The 20465-nt window shown below is 37.4% G+C and overlaps 1 protein-coding gene across 1 annotated transcript in view; it reads right to left on the reverse strand.

Moving 5' to 3' along the window:
* Window positions 1-19773, reverse strand: part of LOC129265636 (inaD-like protein) — a 42390-nt gene extending 22617 nt beyond the window's left edge. The window contains exons 1-2 of the mRNA XM_054903609.2: window positions 18061-19773; window positions 17505-17702 (exon numbers count right to left, since the gene is read on the reverse strand). Coding sequence (XP_054759584.2) covers window positions 17505-17591 — 87 coding nt within the window. The 5' untranslated portion in view covers window positions 17592-17702; window positions 18061-19773. The remainder of the gene's footprint in view (window positions 1-17504; window positions 17703-18060) is intronic.
* Window positions 19774-20465: the final 692 nt, after the last annotated feature.

Raw genomic sequence — 20465 nt, forward strand, 5'->3', positions numbered from 1 at the left:
ACTCAATCAAATTTATTTCAAAAGATTTGGTTAAGCAACGACTATAATATCAATGAACCTTGTACCACCTTTTTCATGTGATGTTTATCATATGGATGTTGACGAGATAATCTATATTTACATTTAATCTACAAATTTTCCCCAGTTTTTGCTTCATTTTCTATATATTGTTCATACTATTGCAGGAAAGTTGTAGTAAATATCTATGTGCTAATAACATTATGTTTGTTTATATTACATATGACAGCAAGGCTATCTGACTGCAAAAAAAATTGTCATTGTCTTAACATCAGCTCAATCAACCTTCAATGAAGGCTGGTATAACCAAGTAACTGTAAATAAGGCATGTATATTAAGAGCACTGTGATCACAGTTATACTGGAAACACAGAGCATGCATGGCTCATGATCAAAAGAGGAAGTCTTCCATGGTAAGCCTTCTGGATACTATTTAACAATGTACACAAGGGACTTGTACATGACAAATTCCTACACGTACATTCAGCAATATCATGCATGTATATATAGATTTGTAAATGATCAATTAATCGTGTATTAGTAGGCCTACTGAGTTCTGTAATATAGAGAAACAACAAATCTTACGAGTAACTCTTTGGAACATAACTTCCAATAGATATTTAATTATCATTCGTTAGAGTGATTACTCACAGGGTACAATAATATTAGACTGTTCATGTATTCTTAATCTATATGTTGGTTCAAACCTGGGGCGGTATTCTGAACGTTGTCTTTTCTCCATATTTTGTCTTTTCTCAGAGATATGACAAAATCTGTATTCTGGTGGAGGTCATTACTTTTGTCACAAAAAATGTCATAAATTTTGTCTCTTCTCTTTAGCGCGCAACAAACACACGCGGCTTTAAATGCGCGTAATCCTTGTATACAAGCAAAAGATATGACAAAAGTTATGACAGGGGGTAGCAGTCATAAATTTTGTCATATCTTTTTGTACCAAATAACCCGATACCTTGCCGACTGAAGGTCAAGCATATAATTATATTATTTAGATTAGATTATGGTATTAGTTTCACTCATCATCCATGACAATTTTCAAAATTATTTTTTCATAATACAATAAGTTAGGCCCTACATATTAATTCCTCCTTTTTTCTCTGTTTTTTCTTCTTTTTCTATTTCTCTTCTTAATCCTTCATAGCTCCCTGTCTCTCTTTGTAATTAAGCGCATCAATATACGGGTAGTTGCGCAATGCCAGCAACTTTATTGGGGATACGCCCTACCTGCACCGGGGCCTTCCTATTGGCTAGAAATGTTCTCACTGGGATCTAACGATGACTTTGATTGGTTTGCTTCCGAAAAGATGGGCGGGAACTTTGAAAGATATGACAGGGAAAAGACAATGTTCAGAATACCGATTTGTGACAATCATAGAGGTGTCACATCTCGGAGAGAAATGACAAAATTTATGACAAAAGTTATGACAGTGTTCCAGAATACCACCCCTGGATTCTAAGGCTTATACTATTCCAGAGATGCCAAGTTCAACAAAATGTCATGCGTGAGATTTTCATGACTCGGCGTCTCTGCGCACGCGCGGCCAGTACTTACACTTGAACGTTTCGCAAAGGCGCGCGCGCGTTGAGATATGGGCTTCATCATGATATCAATCCATGCTACAAAACCATGCGATACACGCACGCTATTCATCGTATCACGTACTAGCTGTGAGCTGACTGCACTCTCGATTCGTCTCCGATGCCGGGTAGACGCGATGGCGTGCGAAGGCGGTCGGCCAGTGCGTATAATCTAGCGAATAATGCTACTTTTTCTCTCTTTTTTTCTGTCGGGTCCCGATGCGTGAGAAAAATGGATGCCATGCGTGAGATCGTTAGACGGACTTTGGATGCATGAGTCTCACGCACAATGCTGCTATTCACTAGGGTCGCGTGCGTGTTCGTAATCACTCGGGTTGTGGGTTTCAGATACGGTCTTTTGCGATTTTTTTTTTTTACGTTGTCTTCAATGGGACAAACACTCTAGGAAAATAAAATGAAATTGAAATTCGAGTTTCGTTTCAAGCCGGCAAGTGCCTTAAATAAAATGAACTAGCTACTGTTTTAACATAACAAGCGAATTTTGACTGTTTTAACATAATCACATTCCACATATTTGACCTGATTTCTGTTGAATTTTGTGTACATCCCACATCATTATCTCCCATTTACTCCAACATGTACTTCTCTCTCCGCACGCTCGATTTTGATCGTAAGGTACTGAACTGAAGTAAGGGCCTATTGGTCACAAACACACAAACTTCTGAGGTCTACGTATTCTTAAAAAGATTCTTGTCCAAGTCGTGTTTACTTTTTTTGCCATGCAGGCATGCTTTTTACATTAGAGTCTATACGCTATATTACGCTTTGTTGTAAATAATACGTAGCTTACTTCTTTCCCTGTTTGTCTTTGTTATAAATGACCAATATTTTATCTATGAGTATATAAGTCGTATTCCTATTAAAAATTTTGTTTCCAGTCTTTCTGTCGTCCTTTCACTTCTTCCAGAGGAAAAAAAATAATTCAGGGTATGATTCGCACGCGACAAAAATGCAAATCAGACAGAATAATCAAATCAATATTCTAGTATATTATAAGTCGTACGTGACTCTGCCTCTGCTCTGGCCCTATTAAGTTACACAGCTCAAATCATCACTTGTCTTTGGTCTTTGGAGGAGATTTAGATTTAATTTCATTTTTTACTTGATCTTGTTGTTTACTTTCTCCTACGGCGTATAGATCTAATCTATAACTGATCTAGGTCTAGATCTTACTAGAAGTAGGTCTAGATCTTACTAGAAGTAGATCTAGATCCTCAAGGTCTAGTCTAGATTTTGATCTACTGAACTGAAGCAAGACACAGAAGATCTAGATCTAGGCCTAGGTCTAGATCTAACAGACTTCTAAGGCCCTATTTTTCTAGATCTAGACTACAGTCTAATCTGGATCTAGATCTAGACCTATTCTAGACGTAGTCCAGCGGAACAACTGACGAAACAAGGTGGTGCTGCACCATCCCGAGTTTGCTCAATCTCGAGATTTTAGCCCGATCGGCCCACTTCGCGATTAATCTCGAGATTCAAGAAACCCCGTCTGCACCATCGCAAGACAGCGATTCCTGCTCGAGCGAGGCAACAAACCCGATATTTCGAGCATGCGCACTTTCGGATCTTGGAGTTTCAACGGCCCGCGCTTTTTAATAACTTCCCGCGATATGCAAGCAATGTACTCCTTTCACTAGCACTTTCGCCGAATTCGACCGGTGTTATGCAACAATCCTCTCAGCTCAGCGAGTGAAGAAGTGATGTATTCTTCGTTAAATATGATGGCGGAGTAGGAGGCAACGACAGAGAGAGAGAGAGAGGGAGAGAAGGAGGAAAGAAATGCTATTTGCTCACATTTTGCGAAGGAATAAGAAAACACTGCTGTCAGTGTTGTTATTGAATATGACCATCGTCGATGAGCGCCTCCCCCTTCGGTCAGGGGAGTGTTTCATCAATATTTTCATCCGACAAGTTGTCAGATCTGACATCTTTCCATGATTTTGATTGGCTGAGAGGCACTGTTCCTATGGTAACTGTCGGATAAAATGGGACTTGTCGGATAAAACGTCCAACAAGTCCTTCATGAAACACCCCCCTGGTCTCTCCCAAAATCCATTCACTGGTGGGACACCATCGTTGCTTATTAGGCAATTGATGAACGCTATTCGCATGTATAAAGTTGACTTTCGCACGTGTTTATGTTTTGACCAAGGCGGAAGTGGAACGCGAATTGCATTATGGACTGACGTCATGAATAAATTACCCCGAGTCCAATCTCGAGTGCGTCTGCACCGACGAATTAGCGGGATAATTCGTAAAATAGCGCGCTATTTTGCAAATAAACCCGAGTTGACTTGGGATTGCAATCTCGAGATTAATCCTACGAACTAGCGCGATAATTGCGTCTCCACCGCCAACTATCTCGAGATTTTTCAGATCGGGATAATTTGCCGGATCAGAAATAGCGCGCTAATTTGAAAACTCGGGATGGTGCAGACGGCCCTACAGAGACTGAAGCTTTTGGTCCAGGGCTATTAGAATATAATCTAGATCTAACTGTTAGACCTAGAACTCATAACAGGCCGGGCTAATAGTCCTCGCTCTAGATATAGTCTTAATTGTCTTACTCTTACACTTAGACTAGAGTCTCACTTAGGCCTAGATAAAAAAAATTACGTTTGACGTTCAAAGAACCTTTTTGCTGGGTAGAGTCTAGAATCTCGATATCTAGAGATCTAGATCTAGATGAGTATTACATTCAGATCAAGAGCTCTAGGGCTACTTGGGCTAGATCTAGATCTAACGTTATAGATATCATTGCTCGTGCCTGCGTTAGGCCTACCTAGATCTAGAACCTACTCTAACGTTAGAATTAGATCCTAGGCCCTAAACTTTTATTAGATCTTAATACAACTACCGTAAGTAACGGTGTATTAACCGCACCTGTGTATTAACCGCACCCCCAACTTTGGACTAAAAAAAAAAAAAAAAAAAAAAAAAAAAAAATCCTTCTCACATTTACATGCATATTTGAGGTACGAAGAAACAAAAACTAAGTCAAAGATTTCAAAGTATTCAAAGAGATTACCGGTATGCGGAAATCTGCTGTTCTTGATCAATTCATCTACAAAATAAAGAAATTGGCATTTTTTCCAGTTGTTTTACCGCTTCGTGCCGTCTCTATACGTGGTGCACGGTGTACATGGTATCTTATGAAAAGCAAACAGGAAAGAAAAAAATAAGCTGCCGCGAAACGGGACTTTGAGGGGTTAAATGAATAGCGCCAGCTTAAGTCGCACTAAAACCACAATACAACGCAAGCTAGCTCTCGGCTCTTGCTCAGCTGTGACAAATTATTACTGAGAATGCTTGGCGTCTCTTTGAACTTAGACAGGGAACTTCGCTGCTTTGAATCGAGAATAAAGTCGAAATTAGTGTCATGAAGGTGGGTGCATTTGTTATGGACACTATTTGATTAAGATCGTAATAATCGCTTCCCATTACCCGCGGCTCATACCCCTCTAAACGACATTGCCCTGGGCGGCTACGCCCGGCCACTCGATGTGTTGTGAACTGGCAGACTTCTTACATGTTCGGGAGGGTTTACGCGGGTGGGCTCAGACCCGTCACCGTGGATAAACCGCACCCCCGACTTTTGATTATATCCCGCCGAGAAAAAGGTGCGGTTAATACACCGTTACTTACGGTAGATCTAGGGTGATCGAGGCCTAATACTAACAACATTAGGCCTAGATCTAGACCAGATCTCGATTTTAGATTATGTTATAGGTCTTCTTATTTGGTTCCTAAAATATCTAGTAACGTTAGATCTATAACGCCCGGAATAGACTGATTTGATATTCGAGTTCAACAACGAGACCTTACGTCAGGGCTACGTCAGGGCTAAGTTAGGGCCTAACGACTTAACGTTAGGCCCCAACTTAGCCTTGGGCTAGGACTTTTAGGCTTAACTTGTTTAAGATCTAGACCTCAACTAGATCTAATGTTTAATTCGGTTCATGAAATGTGTATGGACTGCTTTTATATTCGAGACATGGTTGTTTCTTTTGGCTCGCGGGTACCGCACCGGCCAGACCATGCCCTCGGGCATAGTCGCGTTGCAGTCCCCTTGAGCCTCTAGAAACAACCATGCCTCTCAAAGCAGTCCATATATCTATATTATAAACCTCTCTTTAAGAATGTCGAATAATCCGTTCCTCTGATTGGTCAAAACTGAGGTCATGTAAACGACCATGCCTTCAAAACAACAAACTAAGGTGGTAACCAAGGGCAACGGGCATAGTTAACAAGATTTCTGCCTGTTGCCCCCTGACCCGCCCCTTAACTACGGGCATAGCAAAATTTGGCTGAGATCCCCATTTGATTGCATGCAAAATGTTGCTTTCTGCGGTGATTGCGGATACCATAAATATCCGCGCGATTTGATTGAAAGTTTTAGACAATTCGCGCATTAAATTCTCCCTGTTTAAGGCATGTGTAAGAAAGTATCCGTTTCTATGGTTCATAAACATGGACAATCAAGTCCTAAAAAGAAAGACTAGATGGCACATACAGTACATGCATGTCCGAAATCACATAACAAAAGCTGAAATTTATGGAGTTCTTCCACCTTTCTATCTCTACCATCGTAATAAAACGTAGATTAAGATTTGCTGGTCATTGTTCCGAAGTGAGAGTGAAGTTATACTTTGTTGCGCCTCCCTTATAAAACCGGAGAATGGAGACCTAAAATTTTATTGCTTGCATACATATATGGATACAAATAATTTGCTACATCATTTACCAACTCTCATGTCAGATTGCAAAGCCTGTGTTTTATTTTCACTAAGACAAAGTTATGTGGATTTTCATATGATATCACTTTATTACAAATTATATCAAAGATCAAGATAGCCAAGGTCATAACTCATTACTGTAAATGTACAGCAGTAGTATTCGCAGATCACCAATTTTATACTTTCATCTTTTTAAATCCCATCTAGAAAGAGTAAAATGACTTAAGTCAAACTTGACTATATTCATTTTGGGTGGAGGGACACCGATTTGCACCAAAAGTGTTACGATATATATAGTCCTATTTACTCTTTGGTCTAAAAATAAAAAGAATGCCACATTGAAAATGTTTTGTTTTCAAAACAATGGGTTTTCTTAAATATGATTGGATTTCTTTTTGTGTGTGCATGCGCGCAGGTGAGTGTGTGTGCAATTTTGTTTTGTTTTTGTTTAGCACACAGAATTTGAAACATGTACAGAATACATAGCTTTAACATTAATTTTTCACAAACAAGTGATATGCACAACTCAATGACATGCAAATGAGACAGTCGATTAAGTCCCTCACTCACCATTTGTTTTGTTTGTTATTGTTTGAATTATACATTACTTCATTATTTACAGAGTTGACAATAAGGGCCAACTTGACTGAACCATAGAGTATCAAACACAGTTAATTTTTCCTCATAAATTCCACATTTTCAGGAAAGAATTAATTGATTCAATTGACAATGAGAAAATTATCATATTTCACAAAATAAAAAACAAAAGAAAAGAGTGGATGATGTCATCAGTCTCATTTGCATACTGACCAGGATGTGCATGTAACTATTTTGTGAAATTAAGCAAAACTTAAAATGTCATAACTTTCTTATTTCACATCTGATTTCAAAGATATTTTCAGTGTTATAATGGTAGGATTTCTCTTTTTATTCAAATCAACTTTTTGTTGGGGTGGACCGTGGACTTGTCCTTTAAGAATCTATGTGTAGCTCATAGCCACATTTTCAGGCACACAATAAGCACATCAGGAGTTCCATCCACAGTCATTTATCTTTTTCAAGTGAAATGAACATTCATGTTGGGCATTCTTAAGAGTGCATACAAGTGAATGATCATTGATGCAGTGATGTATAAGACTAGACAAGTGTTCAAACCACATGAACACTCAACAGTATCACAAGTATTATATTTAAGCATTTGGACTACAGGATGTTTTATGATATTTTACATGTGACGTTAAAAAAAACATAATTTTCTTTCTTTTTATCAAGAAATTGTACATAACAGAATTTGAAAAACTCTATACAGTTATTTTTTATGTAATCTATCCTAAAAAGGTTTCTTAAAAGTCTTTTTCCAAAGATTCAAATAATATATTTAGAAACAATATTTCTAAAGGGCAAGCAACCAAAATAAGTGGATTAGAATAAAAACAAAAAGTGGATCGGAATAAAACAAGCATAATGTTGAAATTATAATAAAACTAGAATTTTAATTCGTCATGAGGACGAATTAGGTGAGCTGTCTCTGATTCTCATGATCACGAATACAATCACCATGTTTATTGAGATCAATATGATCATGAATCATGATCAAAATTGAACTTTTATTACGAAAAGAACACTCTTGAAAAGAGGGAAATTGAGAAGTTATGTGAAATGGGTGTAGGCGATACACATGGTACATGTACATGTTATAGGCCTAAATGTATTAAAAGGAATTTTAATCTCTTTTATCATGCAATATTTTAACTTATATACCTTGCAATGGTCATAAAAGGACCATATGCGAAATGTTGAAAAGAAAAAAATCTCATGTTGACCCCTGGGCTCGAACCGTGGACCCTTGAGACGCAAGTCTGATGCCTTACCAATTGAGCTACACTATTTCCCATAGACTTTACACATTTATAAGCAAATTAAGAGGATCTCAAATCCAATTTTGCAAAAGAAATACGGGCATGATCCCGGCATCTGGTCGGAAAATGGAGAACACATTGCGATAGCTTAGAATCTCAGCTACAACATACTCCAAGCTCAGAGAAAACCAACAAAAAGAAATGGAGATATGGCTCGCGAAATGGAGGAATGTAAAATCCAGTTTTGAGAAAAAGTCATTACCCATAGAGATTGCACACAAAATGAGCAAAAATGACATGCCTCTATAAATTGCCATTTTTCAGGATGATCTGTTACTTTAAATGTAAATATAGCCATCACATTAGAAAGAGTATGTTCTCAGCTACAACATATAAAAAACTGAGCGAAAATTGACCTATATTTACGGAGTTAGAGTCAAATTTGCATAACTATGATGACGTCATAAGTAGCAAAATGGAAATTTGAGTTCCGACGCCATTTTGATGACGTCATGATGAAATTTAGGGTCAAATGTAGCATGAAATCATATCTCCCATCCATACTCTATTTGAGTAAGAAAAAAAAATGGGGGTCAACGGACTTACTGAAGGGCTATAATGCAGGGACTCAGTTTTATAATTATAAGGGGAGCAATAAAATGCTCTCCTAGAACTTTTAACCACTTGACTGCGTAGCACGTAATATTACGTGCTGGGCGAGCGTACGATCTGTGCGAGGCACGTAATATTACGTGCTTGACCTATCTTCTGTTTGAGGCGTCAGCACCACGCTGTTAAAGCCCCTACAATGAAAACAGCGTGTGTATATCAAATTTCTGACTATGGACACCAGATGGCGCCATTCCAAAAAAGTTATCGAAACTTTTGCAGTGATTTATAAATGTTTGTATTCACTCTGCCATAGTGAAAGTGTACGACGCTCAGTTCAAAATGGCGACTCGCAGTGGAGAAGTGAATCAGAAGGATTTTGAAGAAACTTTTGACAATAGGAGTGATAAATTAAATGAAAGATCTGGGTCAGAAGGGGAGGATGATTTTATTAATGGATGTTGGAAATAGTGATGAGGAAAGTGATGTGATTATTTAGAATTTTTTTCCCCCAAGTTGCTGTCGGTTGTAGTCCCAAATAGATCTAACTTGTTAGTCCCATTCAGTAGCACCAGGGGGGTCAGTGCGCATTACAGCCTATAGCAGTCAAGTGGTTAAGGAGAGCGGTAGAGGAGCACTTCAAAAAGCTCTTCTTCAACATACAAGGGGAGCTTTTTGCCCAATTAACAAAATGGATGGAGGAAATGTATGTACTATAAAATTACAATCAACAACCAAAGAAAGTATTTATAATTGTTTTACAATGTATTGTAATTAGATTGTGTGTTGTAAAACCTGTTTTAGTTAGGTTTTGACTTTGGCTAAAAGTTAAGTCACTGACAATTTTTTTTTTTTTTCGGGGGCTCCATTTTAATTTTTTTGTCAAATTTCGGGGGCTCTTTTTAAATGCTACTTTTTTGTATTTTGAGGAATACCTGTTCACTAATTAAGGAATTATTACTTTTTGTTTAATATTGTATGATTTTTAAAGTTATTTATCATGTTTAGAATCTTGGATGTGGGTGTGTGTGGATGGGTGGGTGTGTGTGACTGTGAGTTGGACTTGGATATAAATGAATTCAATATCTAATTTCTACTCCATTTATTCCAGTACAATACCCTAGTCAGCCATGTACATGTAATAAAGGCCCACTTACCCTAACTTTTCCTGAAGTTCTTTGAAAACGCAGATCTCCATGAAAATTTAATTTCTCTATGGGGGAGTCTAAATTTGGTGAGAATGTATTCATTAAGAACTTAAATATACATGACAATGAAGAAATCATCAAACTTTATTGGCAGTTTTGAATAATATTCCTGAAATGTAAACTCTGTCTGAAACAGAAAATCACCATCATTGAGGCCTTTACTGAGCGAATTGTCCCCCAGAGCTCTGGCAGAGAGACAGAGCTCCAACTGGCTAGCTAGTAAAAGCGCCAATGCGTGAGCCTGCCGCCGTCCTTGTAAAAAAGATGGAGCTTTGTTTGATGATTTATTGTCTGATATAATACCTCATCCCCTAGAAAAAGAAAACAAATGATTTTTTAGTTATAATTGATAAATTAGATAACTTATTTTGGAAGTTAATAAGCCGTTTTGAAAAGCAAAGCCGAATGACAACTCACCAATGCTAGGTTACTAGACTCTGGGATTTATTTCCTGTGTAATTCGAATTATTTTATCACAGAATTGTGATATCTGTAGGGGAAACATGTGCATTCGAAATGGCACACGGTGGTAGTCATAATGGACCCCTATACATGCAACTCTTTCCCGACCGTTGCGTTGATTTTTTTTCCATACCTGGTACCATGTGTATGGAAATACCGGTACGTGGTACAGAAAAAATAACGCAACTTCGGAATTTGAAACTGCGCTACTCGCTACTTTTAAGGCTTATTCGTGATTTTGAGTGTGGATTTTGGATGGTTTTTAAATGGTAAGCGGAGCTCGAGCATATGGCACTAGTGGGCCGTTGAGTTGTTATCACTCGGCAATAATTTCGGGGGCGACATTCAGATTTTATGTCGCCCCCGAAAGCATGATTTTTGGTGATTTCGAGGGCGACTTTAGGCATTTTCGCGCAGGTCAGCTATCGCGAGGCGCGCTATTAATCGCGCTACCAAAAATGGATTAAGGCGCGCATGTAGCGCGCGATCGCTCTCGCGCGCCTTAAAATCGAGTCCCTGTATAATGAATGTTGTTTAGGCATGTTTTTGCACATATATTGTCTACGGTTAGTGCGCGCGCGCGTGTGCTGCAAACTTTGATGGAGGCTAATTCCGTTATTACTTGTCGTAGAAGGTTGATCAAGGTATCAAATTACTCAGAATTATATTATCAATCCATTGATATGAAAAAAGTGGCAATCCTTTGTTGTATAGTGCTGTTACGCGCGAGAACGCGCAAGTAACCGTGCACGCGCGCAAATTTTTGAAATGCTTAAAATGACCTGATTCATACTCCACTTTGGTCAAAAAGTGATTTTGAGCATTTTAAAAGTTTGACGCCCGCATCATGACGTTTAACTGACCTTTGATGACATGGACAGTTGACCCTTGACCTGAAGTTAATGTGATGTAAATATTGTTAATTTTTGATAATTGATAATGAAGATGATTGATAATGTGATTTTACAAAATGGCGTCTAGATGACGTCATGATGACCTTTTGACCTTGAACTTGTTTTATACACGTGACATGATAAGTCCCCATATCTGATAATATTTTGAAGATAATTGATGATGTAGATATGGAGATTTTGTGCTAACAAGGGCGAAAAAATAAAAATAAATAATAAATGAATAAATAAAGAAATAAAAAAGAAAATTCGTACAAAATTAATAGTTGATCTGTCGATTGACAGATCACCTAATTAGACCCTGTTTTCATTACAGTCCTAAAACATGTAATGGGAAAACACACAGCGGTCTTGGAAGATATTGTGTGAAACATGTCACCCCACTGAGGATGTACCGTAGCAACAAGACTGCTTTACAAGATGTGGTTTTGAAAACCACTCTTGGGTGATCAGATGGGAATGCTAGCAAAGCGATCTTCCGAACTGGTTTACTGAACCGGTACCCACTATATACTGAGAGTTAGTCAAAGAAAGTAATATGAATTATCACTTATATTTAAAAAAAACAATTACATGTATACATGCACAACTTAGGATATGCATATTAGAGATTCGATGATGACACCCGATATTTATTATGTATTCTAGCATATGATATCAAATGGCGTATTCATATTATGAGGAAAAATTTAAGATATTTCATATCAAGGAAAGACATAATGAGTGGGTGACATCATCACTTCCCTCATTTTCATAGCAACTAGGATGTGCATGCATTTGTATGACTTTTGTTGCGAAATTAGCCAAATATCAAAAAGTCATAATTTTCTAATTTCAAATGTACATCAGATTCTGATGAAATTTCAGTGTTCTGCTGGTTTGATTATATCTTTTCATTCAAGTCAACCTTTTACTGGGGTTGACTTGCCCTGAACTGGATGAAAGCCAGATTTATGATGGGGAGTCCAAACTTTGCGGACATTTAAAAAATAATCATCAGGCTAAATTTCATTCACAAAATATTCACATTTTATGCAAAAACAATTAAAATAGTAGCTACTAAATTGACGGCAAGATCGTAATCTATAAAATTATTGATGAAAAATGTAAAGTAGGTCAAGGGGTTTTGCCAGTATCACGATCTGAAAATTCTATTCCAAAAATGTATTTGCGCTGTGCTGGTAAACTGTTCTGAAAAAGTGTGATCTGACTTCGTGGACCAAAGTTTTGTGGAGATTTAAACAAAACCTCAAGCTCAAAAGGCGAGATATTTATATCGGATGGGAGGCAAAATGCTATACAGTGCGTATAAAAAAAAATGGGACAGATTTGAAAAGTCTATAAAATTTTGTTTCAAATTATGATGTCTATATTTTGGTGTTAATAGATGCTCTAAAGCCCCAGTCACATATAGACACGGATCCTCACGGATCAACACGGCAACGCCGGCATGATCCGGGGAGGTCCGGGATTGTTTTGCCCCGGATTAAGCGTTGATGACTGTAAACACGGTATCTACACGGCATCTTCACACGGATCTACACGGACCATGCCGGCAGAGCACGTCGTCAACACGGACCTACACGTCAGCAACACGGACCAACACGTCAGCTACACGGACCAACACGTCAGCAACACGGACCAACCCGTCAGCTACAAGGACTAACACGGACCAACACGTCAGCTACACGGACCAACACGTCAGCTCAAGGACCAACACGGCAGCTATATTGACCAGCACGGCAAATGAAAATCTGCTCATAATAATGAGCTGATATTTATTTAATTTTCTCATCCTTGTCGCAACATTTTATTATGTTGTTTTTTAAAAAAGATATCAAAACTTAAAACTTCCTTAACCAGTAAAAACGCTGTTTTTTATACAACGCAGTTTACTGTTATAACAGTAGTTGTTAAGTACTTTAAATATTGAACGACAAATTTAATTTCGTTTTGATTTGATATCACTTTATTGAAATCACAGTAAAGGAAAGAAATTTACAAAGTCAATAGAAAACATAATAAAAATTAAGATAGGCCCAGGTCATGACGCATATATAACTGTCGATGCAGGGCAGTGGTATAAAACTTAATGTACAATTTTGATGTAACAGGTACATAACATTTATTTTAAGAAAATGAAATGTGAAATAGTAATAACAGACAAAGTTGGGGTAAATAAAAAAATTAAAAAAAAGAATTATTGATACATGCACTAAGTTTACAAATATTAGGTTGGGGCCAATCTCCAAAGCGTAAGAAAATATCCTGAATCGTTAAATCATCCATTCAATCATAAATAAATTAAGCATGTTTGTGTCAACTGTTTAACAACTCCTGAAAAGTTCATAAAGTAAATAGCGTTGTAAAGATTTGATGGGAAAAAAGAACACGGACTGCCAAGGATACTCCAGGCAGCCTCACGGCAGCTACACGGCAGCCATACGGACCATCCCGGATGGCTTTGCCAACCCGGCAGTCCCGGATGACGCCGGATGTTTTTGACAGTCAAAAACTGCCGTGTTGGCCTCCCGGACGTTCAAGGACCAACACGGACCACCCCGGACCTCCAAGGATGCCCAAGGCGCCAACACGGATCTCTCCCCGGACCACCCCGGATCAGATCCGGGATGGTCCGAGGTGGTCCGGGATCTATATGTGACCGGGGCTTAAGGTCTTATCTTTCAAACGCTATTTAAAAAAAATAATTTTCCTTCATGCTTGAGCGAACACGGAATGTTTTTGTCTGGGATTAAAAAGGAGGCTTGTGCCAAAATTATAAATATGATGATCGGACTTCTTGCTAATTAGTAGACTTCCTCTTAACCTTTTCATTATCTTTGCCATAATTTTCAAATCATGCAGTCAAAATTCATTTTCAGATCTATTTATTTGCTTGAATTGTTCTATTGTTGTTTCTTTTTAATATGCTCTCTGTTAGCTTTGAATATTCCTTCTTCAAGCTAAAACAATTTTGTTTCAACCGAAGTATGGGAGAGCGTGGATTTTTTTCAAATCCCTTCATTGTGTGCTACAAAGGTTATGGTGCCTTTTGAACAGTGCCACACAGATGGGCGGGGGCTCGGGATGCTCCCCCTCAATTAAACAAATCATGACCAAGAAAAAAAGTGGACAGGAAATAAAAGGAAAGATAGAAAGTAAAATATTATATTATTTTCTGAATATTATGTCATAATCTATCACAAAATTTGATACTGTAATAAAAAAGTGGGAATATTTGTGTGCTCACTTCGCTCGCTCACAACTTTTTAATACATTTTACCCGATCTGCCATATCTAGCTCCTACAAAATTGACTCAATAAACCATTGCCATTGAAAAACATGAATCCCTCCGTTTGTCCTGTCAAGCATATAATTAAACTTGGTCAAGGAATCAATTACCCCTTGAAAAATAGATTCATGTCTTTAAAAGGTACATAACATAATTTGTTTCACATAATAAAAGGATTTGAATAATCACAAGTTTTCCCAATTAATAATGCAAATCTTCTTGCTTGGGTTGACAAAAAAATCTTCTTTTCTCAGTTACTTATGAAGTTAAATTAAAAGGTAAGACAAGTTTAAATGAAAAAACAAAATAATTCACGGAAATAAATAAATTTGTAAATAAAATTTGACAGCACAATTTAAAAAATGTGGCACAGATAATGAAAAAGTCAAGAGGAAGTCTTTTGATTTCCAAGAAGTCTGATCATCATATTACTCATATTCTGCAATTCTGGCGCAAACCTCTTTTTGAACCCCTAACTAAAACGTCCCGCATGTACAAAATTTATTTTTTAATTGCATTTCAAAGATAAGACCTTAGAGCACCTATTAACACCAAAATATAGACATCATAATTTGAAACAAAAATTTTATAGACTTTTCAAATCTGTCCCGGTTTTTTTTATACGCACTGTAGAATCGGTCAGTACCATGTTTTACCAAAGATACTACAAGGGGAAATCAAAAGTACATAGAGCATGCAATGAAACGCTTGGGAAGAGCACCCTACAGTGTTGAGTATGTAACAACTTTTTTTTTACCTTTGCATATCGCGATCTGGTAGTGCACAAAAAATAAGAGAGAAATCGTGAAGGGGTGAAGGAATAGACGATTTTTACATTTTTTTTCTTAAATTAGAGATGAATATGTTTCAGAGTTTTCTGGGTAATAAGAGGTGGAATTATTCCCATAAGCCGCCCTTGTGCCCTCTCCCAAATCCCTTCTCTCATTTTCCCCATATTTTTTATACACAGCTGCATGCCTATGCGCGAAGGTTTACTTACTCAACGCTAGTGGGCGTCCTTCCCCACAAGCATTATTCGAGCATTTCAAAAAATCGCCGAAGTGTCCGATCTTCCCCTTGTAGTACCTTTGGTTTTACTCACATTTTTGATGATATTTGCTTGCAAAATGATATCGTGATGCTGTTGAGAAGTTCGGATTTTTTCGGAAAGGGCGCTTACGGTGACCAATCTGCTGCTGATCTTTTTTTCAACATATTCATGACTACTGAGCTCATCCTGAAGAAAGTTACGCTATAGTAAAGGGTAATATATGGTCACCAGGATTTCCACAGAAATTTGTAAACTGAATTCCATGACTTTTCCATGACAAAATTGCTGCTTTCCATGACTTCCCGTGACATCCTGGGAGTTACATGTATGTAAAATTTGGGATGTCACAAAACTGGGAAAAATGGAAATCATGTACACCGATTGTAATTAGCAGAGTATGATCACAGAGTATGAGAGTAGCAAGACGAGACAAACTGGAAAGCTGCCATAGCCACGAGGGAAATGCAATTCCATGACTTTTCACAAATTTTCCATGACTGTGGGAACCCTGGTCACTTTACAAGTTGATGATGTCAGATTTTAAAGATACTGAATCCTTTTTTTAGATGACCATCTGCTAAGAATGGACACACACAAAGTTTGGACTCGCTGCCATACATTAAATTTCTAACTGCAAACACAACATACATTTCTGCTGTTTTTGCTGTAGATCCTACAAAAAAGGGGAAAGTAGGCCTATATGGAATTCTAAAAATTACCAGCAAAGTTCTGCGATAAGCAGCTGAGTAAACAACCCAAAAATTATGTCTTCTATATTAGGCATTTAGTTCTATTTACACATAAAACTGCAATTGATTAAGAACAAAAATCTTTTTTTTCTAACCAGCTTTTTCCCCCAACCCTCTGCAACATGAGAAAGCAAATGTATGTTTTGAATATACATACTATGTACACAACTTAACCAAGGACAATAACAGCTACACATCACAACAAACAGTACAATTACAATAAAACAGAAAACGAGTGCTAAAATGATTAAGATTTAATTACTACCATTATATGCATAAAAAGTAGCAACTACTTTTGCTAGGCTTTTGCTTGGCTTTTGCTTGATTCCATATGCATAAAAATGAGAGAGCAAATTCTTTTGCTAGTAAGCTCAAGCAATGCTAACTGCCAGCTAGCATTTGCTTGATGATTAACCTCTTGCTAAACAGCGCACGCATAAAGCAAACCATTCTTTGGGGCTTTTAAGCATTAGCCCAGGGTTTTTATAGCGGCTTGAGCGTTTGCTTGAATGATAAGGGCATTCGCGTGTTTAATCGTGTTTATGCAAGGTGTACAGTAGCCTACATGCACGTTTTCTTCCTAGTACAAACCGATTGCCAATTGTATATGATTTCATTAATTAAAAACAAGTTAAAGGAATAGTTTGACACCACCTGTAAGGAACAGATGTTAGATGTACATGAGAGATGCAGGATTTTGGACTGCCACCCCTTTGCATTCGAGTCCTGCCTTTGTTCTGTGAGGCATGTTTGCACCAGCGCGATGTTGCAATTATTCAAACCGCTAGCAAATTGTTTTCTGAAGGCAAGAAAAGGGTTCAAGCAAAGTGTTATGCATACAAAATAAAGCAATGGCTAGGTCATGATCTTTTTACTTGGCTAGCAACTGCTCATGCTTGTAGCAATTACTTGCAAGCACAAGCAATTGAAGAAATTTGATGAGACATGGTATTTTCAATTCAAAGCTAATTTTAAATAAATATTCATACTTCTAAATCTGATCTGCATGTAATTCTTGTTGCCCTTTGAAAACAAAGAAAGTAAAAATAATAAGAATAGCTGAATTTATACAGCATTTTTTGCCAGAGAAATATACAAAGCACTGCTATTATTACCGTGACTTCAGCTCCAGCTACCACTTTTTCAACAGCGCTCAGTGCATTCAAGGAATTAATCCTGCCAGGTACCTATTTACAATATACTAGTACCTCAACTGGATCAAGTGCAGCACAGTGTGCATAATTTTCTTGCTGAAGGAAAACATGCCATGGCTAGGATTCGAGCCTGTGACCCTCTGTTTGAAAGGCGACAGTCAGTCACTAAACCAAGATGCACCCATGGATAAACAAGGCATAAGCGATGTTGTGTCTCGCCCACTTGTGAAAGTAAATGGAAATATCGGGATTTGCAAGAATAGCTGAATTTATACAGCATTTTTTGCCAGAGAAATATACAAAGCACTGCTATTATTACCGTGACTTCAGCTCCAGCTACCACTTTTTCAACAGCGCTCAGTGCATTCAAGGAATTAATCCTGCCAGGTACCTATTTACAATATACTAGTACCTCAACTGGATCAAGTGCAGCACAGTGTGCATAATTTTCTTGCTGAAGGAAAACATGCCATGGCTAGGATTCGAGCCTGTGACCCTCTGTTTGAAAGGCGACAGTCAGTCACTAAACCAAGATGCACCCATGGATAAACAAGGCATAAGCGATGTTGTGTCTCGCCCACTTGTGAAAGTAACCGGAAATATCGGGATTTGCAAGGGCATGCAACAGAATTGTATTAAAGGTTCATTGTAAAATAAGTGGGATGGAAAAACATTTGTCATAAGATTCTTGCACGCAAACTTTAATGTTGACCTCAAAATGAGACTTGACCTTACCATGTGACCTCTGAACAAAATAACATGCAGGTCTCTTAAGTACAGCTACAACCCAAGTTTGGGTGAAAAGTGACTTACAGTTGCGGAGTTATGTCATAACAATGATCTCAAAATGACCTTTGACCTTGCCATGTGACCTCTGACTGCGTCATGATATGCAGGTCCCCTAAGTACATCTAAAACCACAGTTTGGGTGAAAAATGAATTACGGTTGTGGAGTTATGTGTCATTATAGGGTCTTGCACGTGAACTTTAATGTTGACCTGAAAATGACCTTTGACCTTACCGGGTGACCTCTGACTGCAGCATAGCATGCACGTTCAATAACTACATCTACCATCCAAGTTTGGCTGAAAAGTGACTTACGGTTGTGGAGTTAAGTGTCATAAGAGAGTCTTGCACGCAAACTTTAACATTGACCTGAAAATGACCTTTGACCTTATCATGTGACCTCCGACTGCAAAATAACATGCAGGTCCCCTATTAAAGTACATCTACCATCCAAGTTTGGTTGAAAAGTGACTAACGGTTGCGAGCTATGTCATAAGAGAGTCTGGCACTTAATGTTTAATGTTGACCTGAAAATGACCTTTGACCTTACCATGTGACCTCCAACTGCAGCATTACATGCAAGTCCCGTTAATACATCTACCACCCAAGTTTGGTTGAAAAGTGATTAACGGTTGCGGAACTATGTGTGATAATGTTTGTGACGGACGGACGGACAACATTTGGATCCCTTAATAAAATCATAACAAATCATCAAACCAAAGAAAAGCAGAGTTCTCTAACAAAAAGTTGCAAAAAGCATTGTTCTTTTATACATGATACAGATATGAGAGTAAACATGCATTATACATACATGTCTCAACTTCAAATAAGGAAATTTTCTATAAAAAGTTAAAAAGAAAAAAACAAAGAAGTCAATACCATGTAATGTTACCTTTTCACAAATTACATGTAAGTTGAGCCACATTGTTTATGAAACCTAGCGACAAAAATAATTTCTCTGTGAAAGTTTGTGGGTCTGAGATTTAAAGTTATGTTGCATCATGTCGGAACAGGCCTTTTACAGTGAAATTGTTAATTATCACACCCAAACCACACAAAACATCACAAGCATGTCAATTACATTCTGTACATGAAAGCGTACATAACACACAGTTCTAAGCAAATTAGTATGATCCCAATTTCCCCATAAATATTAATCAAACAGGGTCACAACTAATAAGCACATCACCAAACACACTCATTAGTCAATAACAAAAAGCAGTTTTAAAGCACCTTCAAATCATTTTTAATCTATTCAATAAAAGCTGACAAGAAGAAAGAAATATAGCATAACATACATGTAGAAAAGACTCACCTCCTGTTTGTGGGTAGTCATGAGAACAGGCAAGCAAATGTGACAAAATGTTTAGGTTAGGGATTATAGCATACAATACAGTTAGAGCCAAATAATTCAATTTCAACTGAGTCAGAATTAAACATAATTCCATGCCAAATCAAAAGAATGTTGATTCCAATGCAATATGTTTATGTGTGTGATATCATTATATACATGTACAAGGGTATTATAAACAAAATTCCACTTTTCCCTTAATATACCATAATTCATATGGGGTACTTAGCGTAAAAATAGTTGATTAAATAAAGCTAATAACTTATTGAATGTTATTGATTATTAACCTACCACCAAAATTATTCTTCAGAAATTATGAGAAATCATAATACATTCTTATCTGTGCTTTGAAAAGTTGTTTAAAAAATGTAATTTCATATTGTCACAAAGAGAATCGTATTAACATTATCATAGGCACTTGTTCTAAGTGATTGATATTTCTCACATGTACATGTGCCACTTACAAAGAAAATTCTAGATTAAGACAATACTTAATCCACAAGCCAAATGTCTTATCATTAAGAAAATTAGCTCTGCGCAATAGCCACAATCTGAACAAAGTTAAAAACAAAACTTTACTTCAGAATTCCTTTTAATTCATTTGATTGAGGCTATCCTATAAATAGTTTGAAGACTAATAACCCAGGGTTTAAATAAAC

The sequence above is a fragment of the Lytechinus pictus genome, chromosome 7, assembly GCF_037042905.1.
Source record: "Lytechinus pictus isolate F3 Inbred chromosome 7, Lp3.0, whole genome shotgun sequence".
In the NCBI taxonomy this organism is placed as follows: Eukaryota; Metazoa; Echinodermata; class Echinoidea; order Temnopleuroida; family Toxopneustidae; genus Lytechinus; species Lytechinus pictus.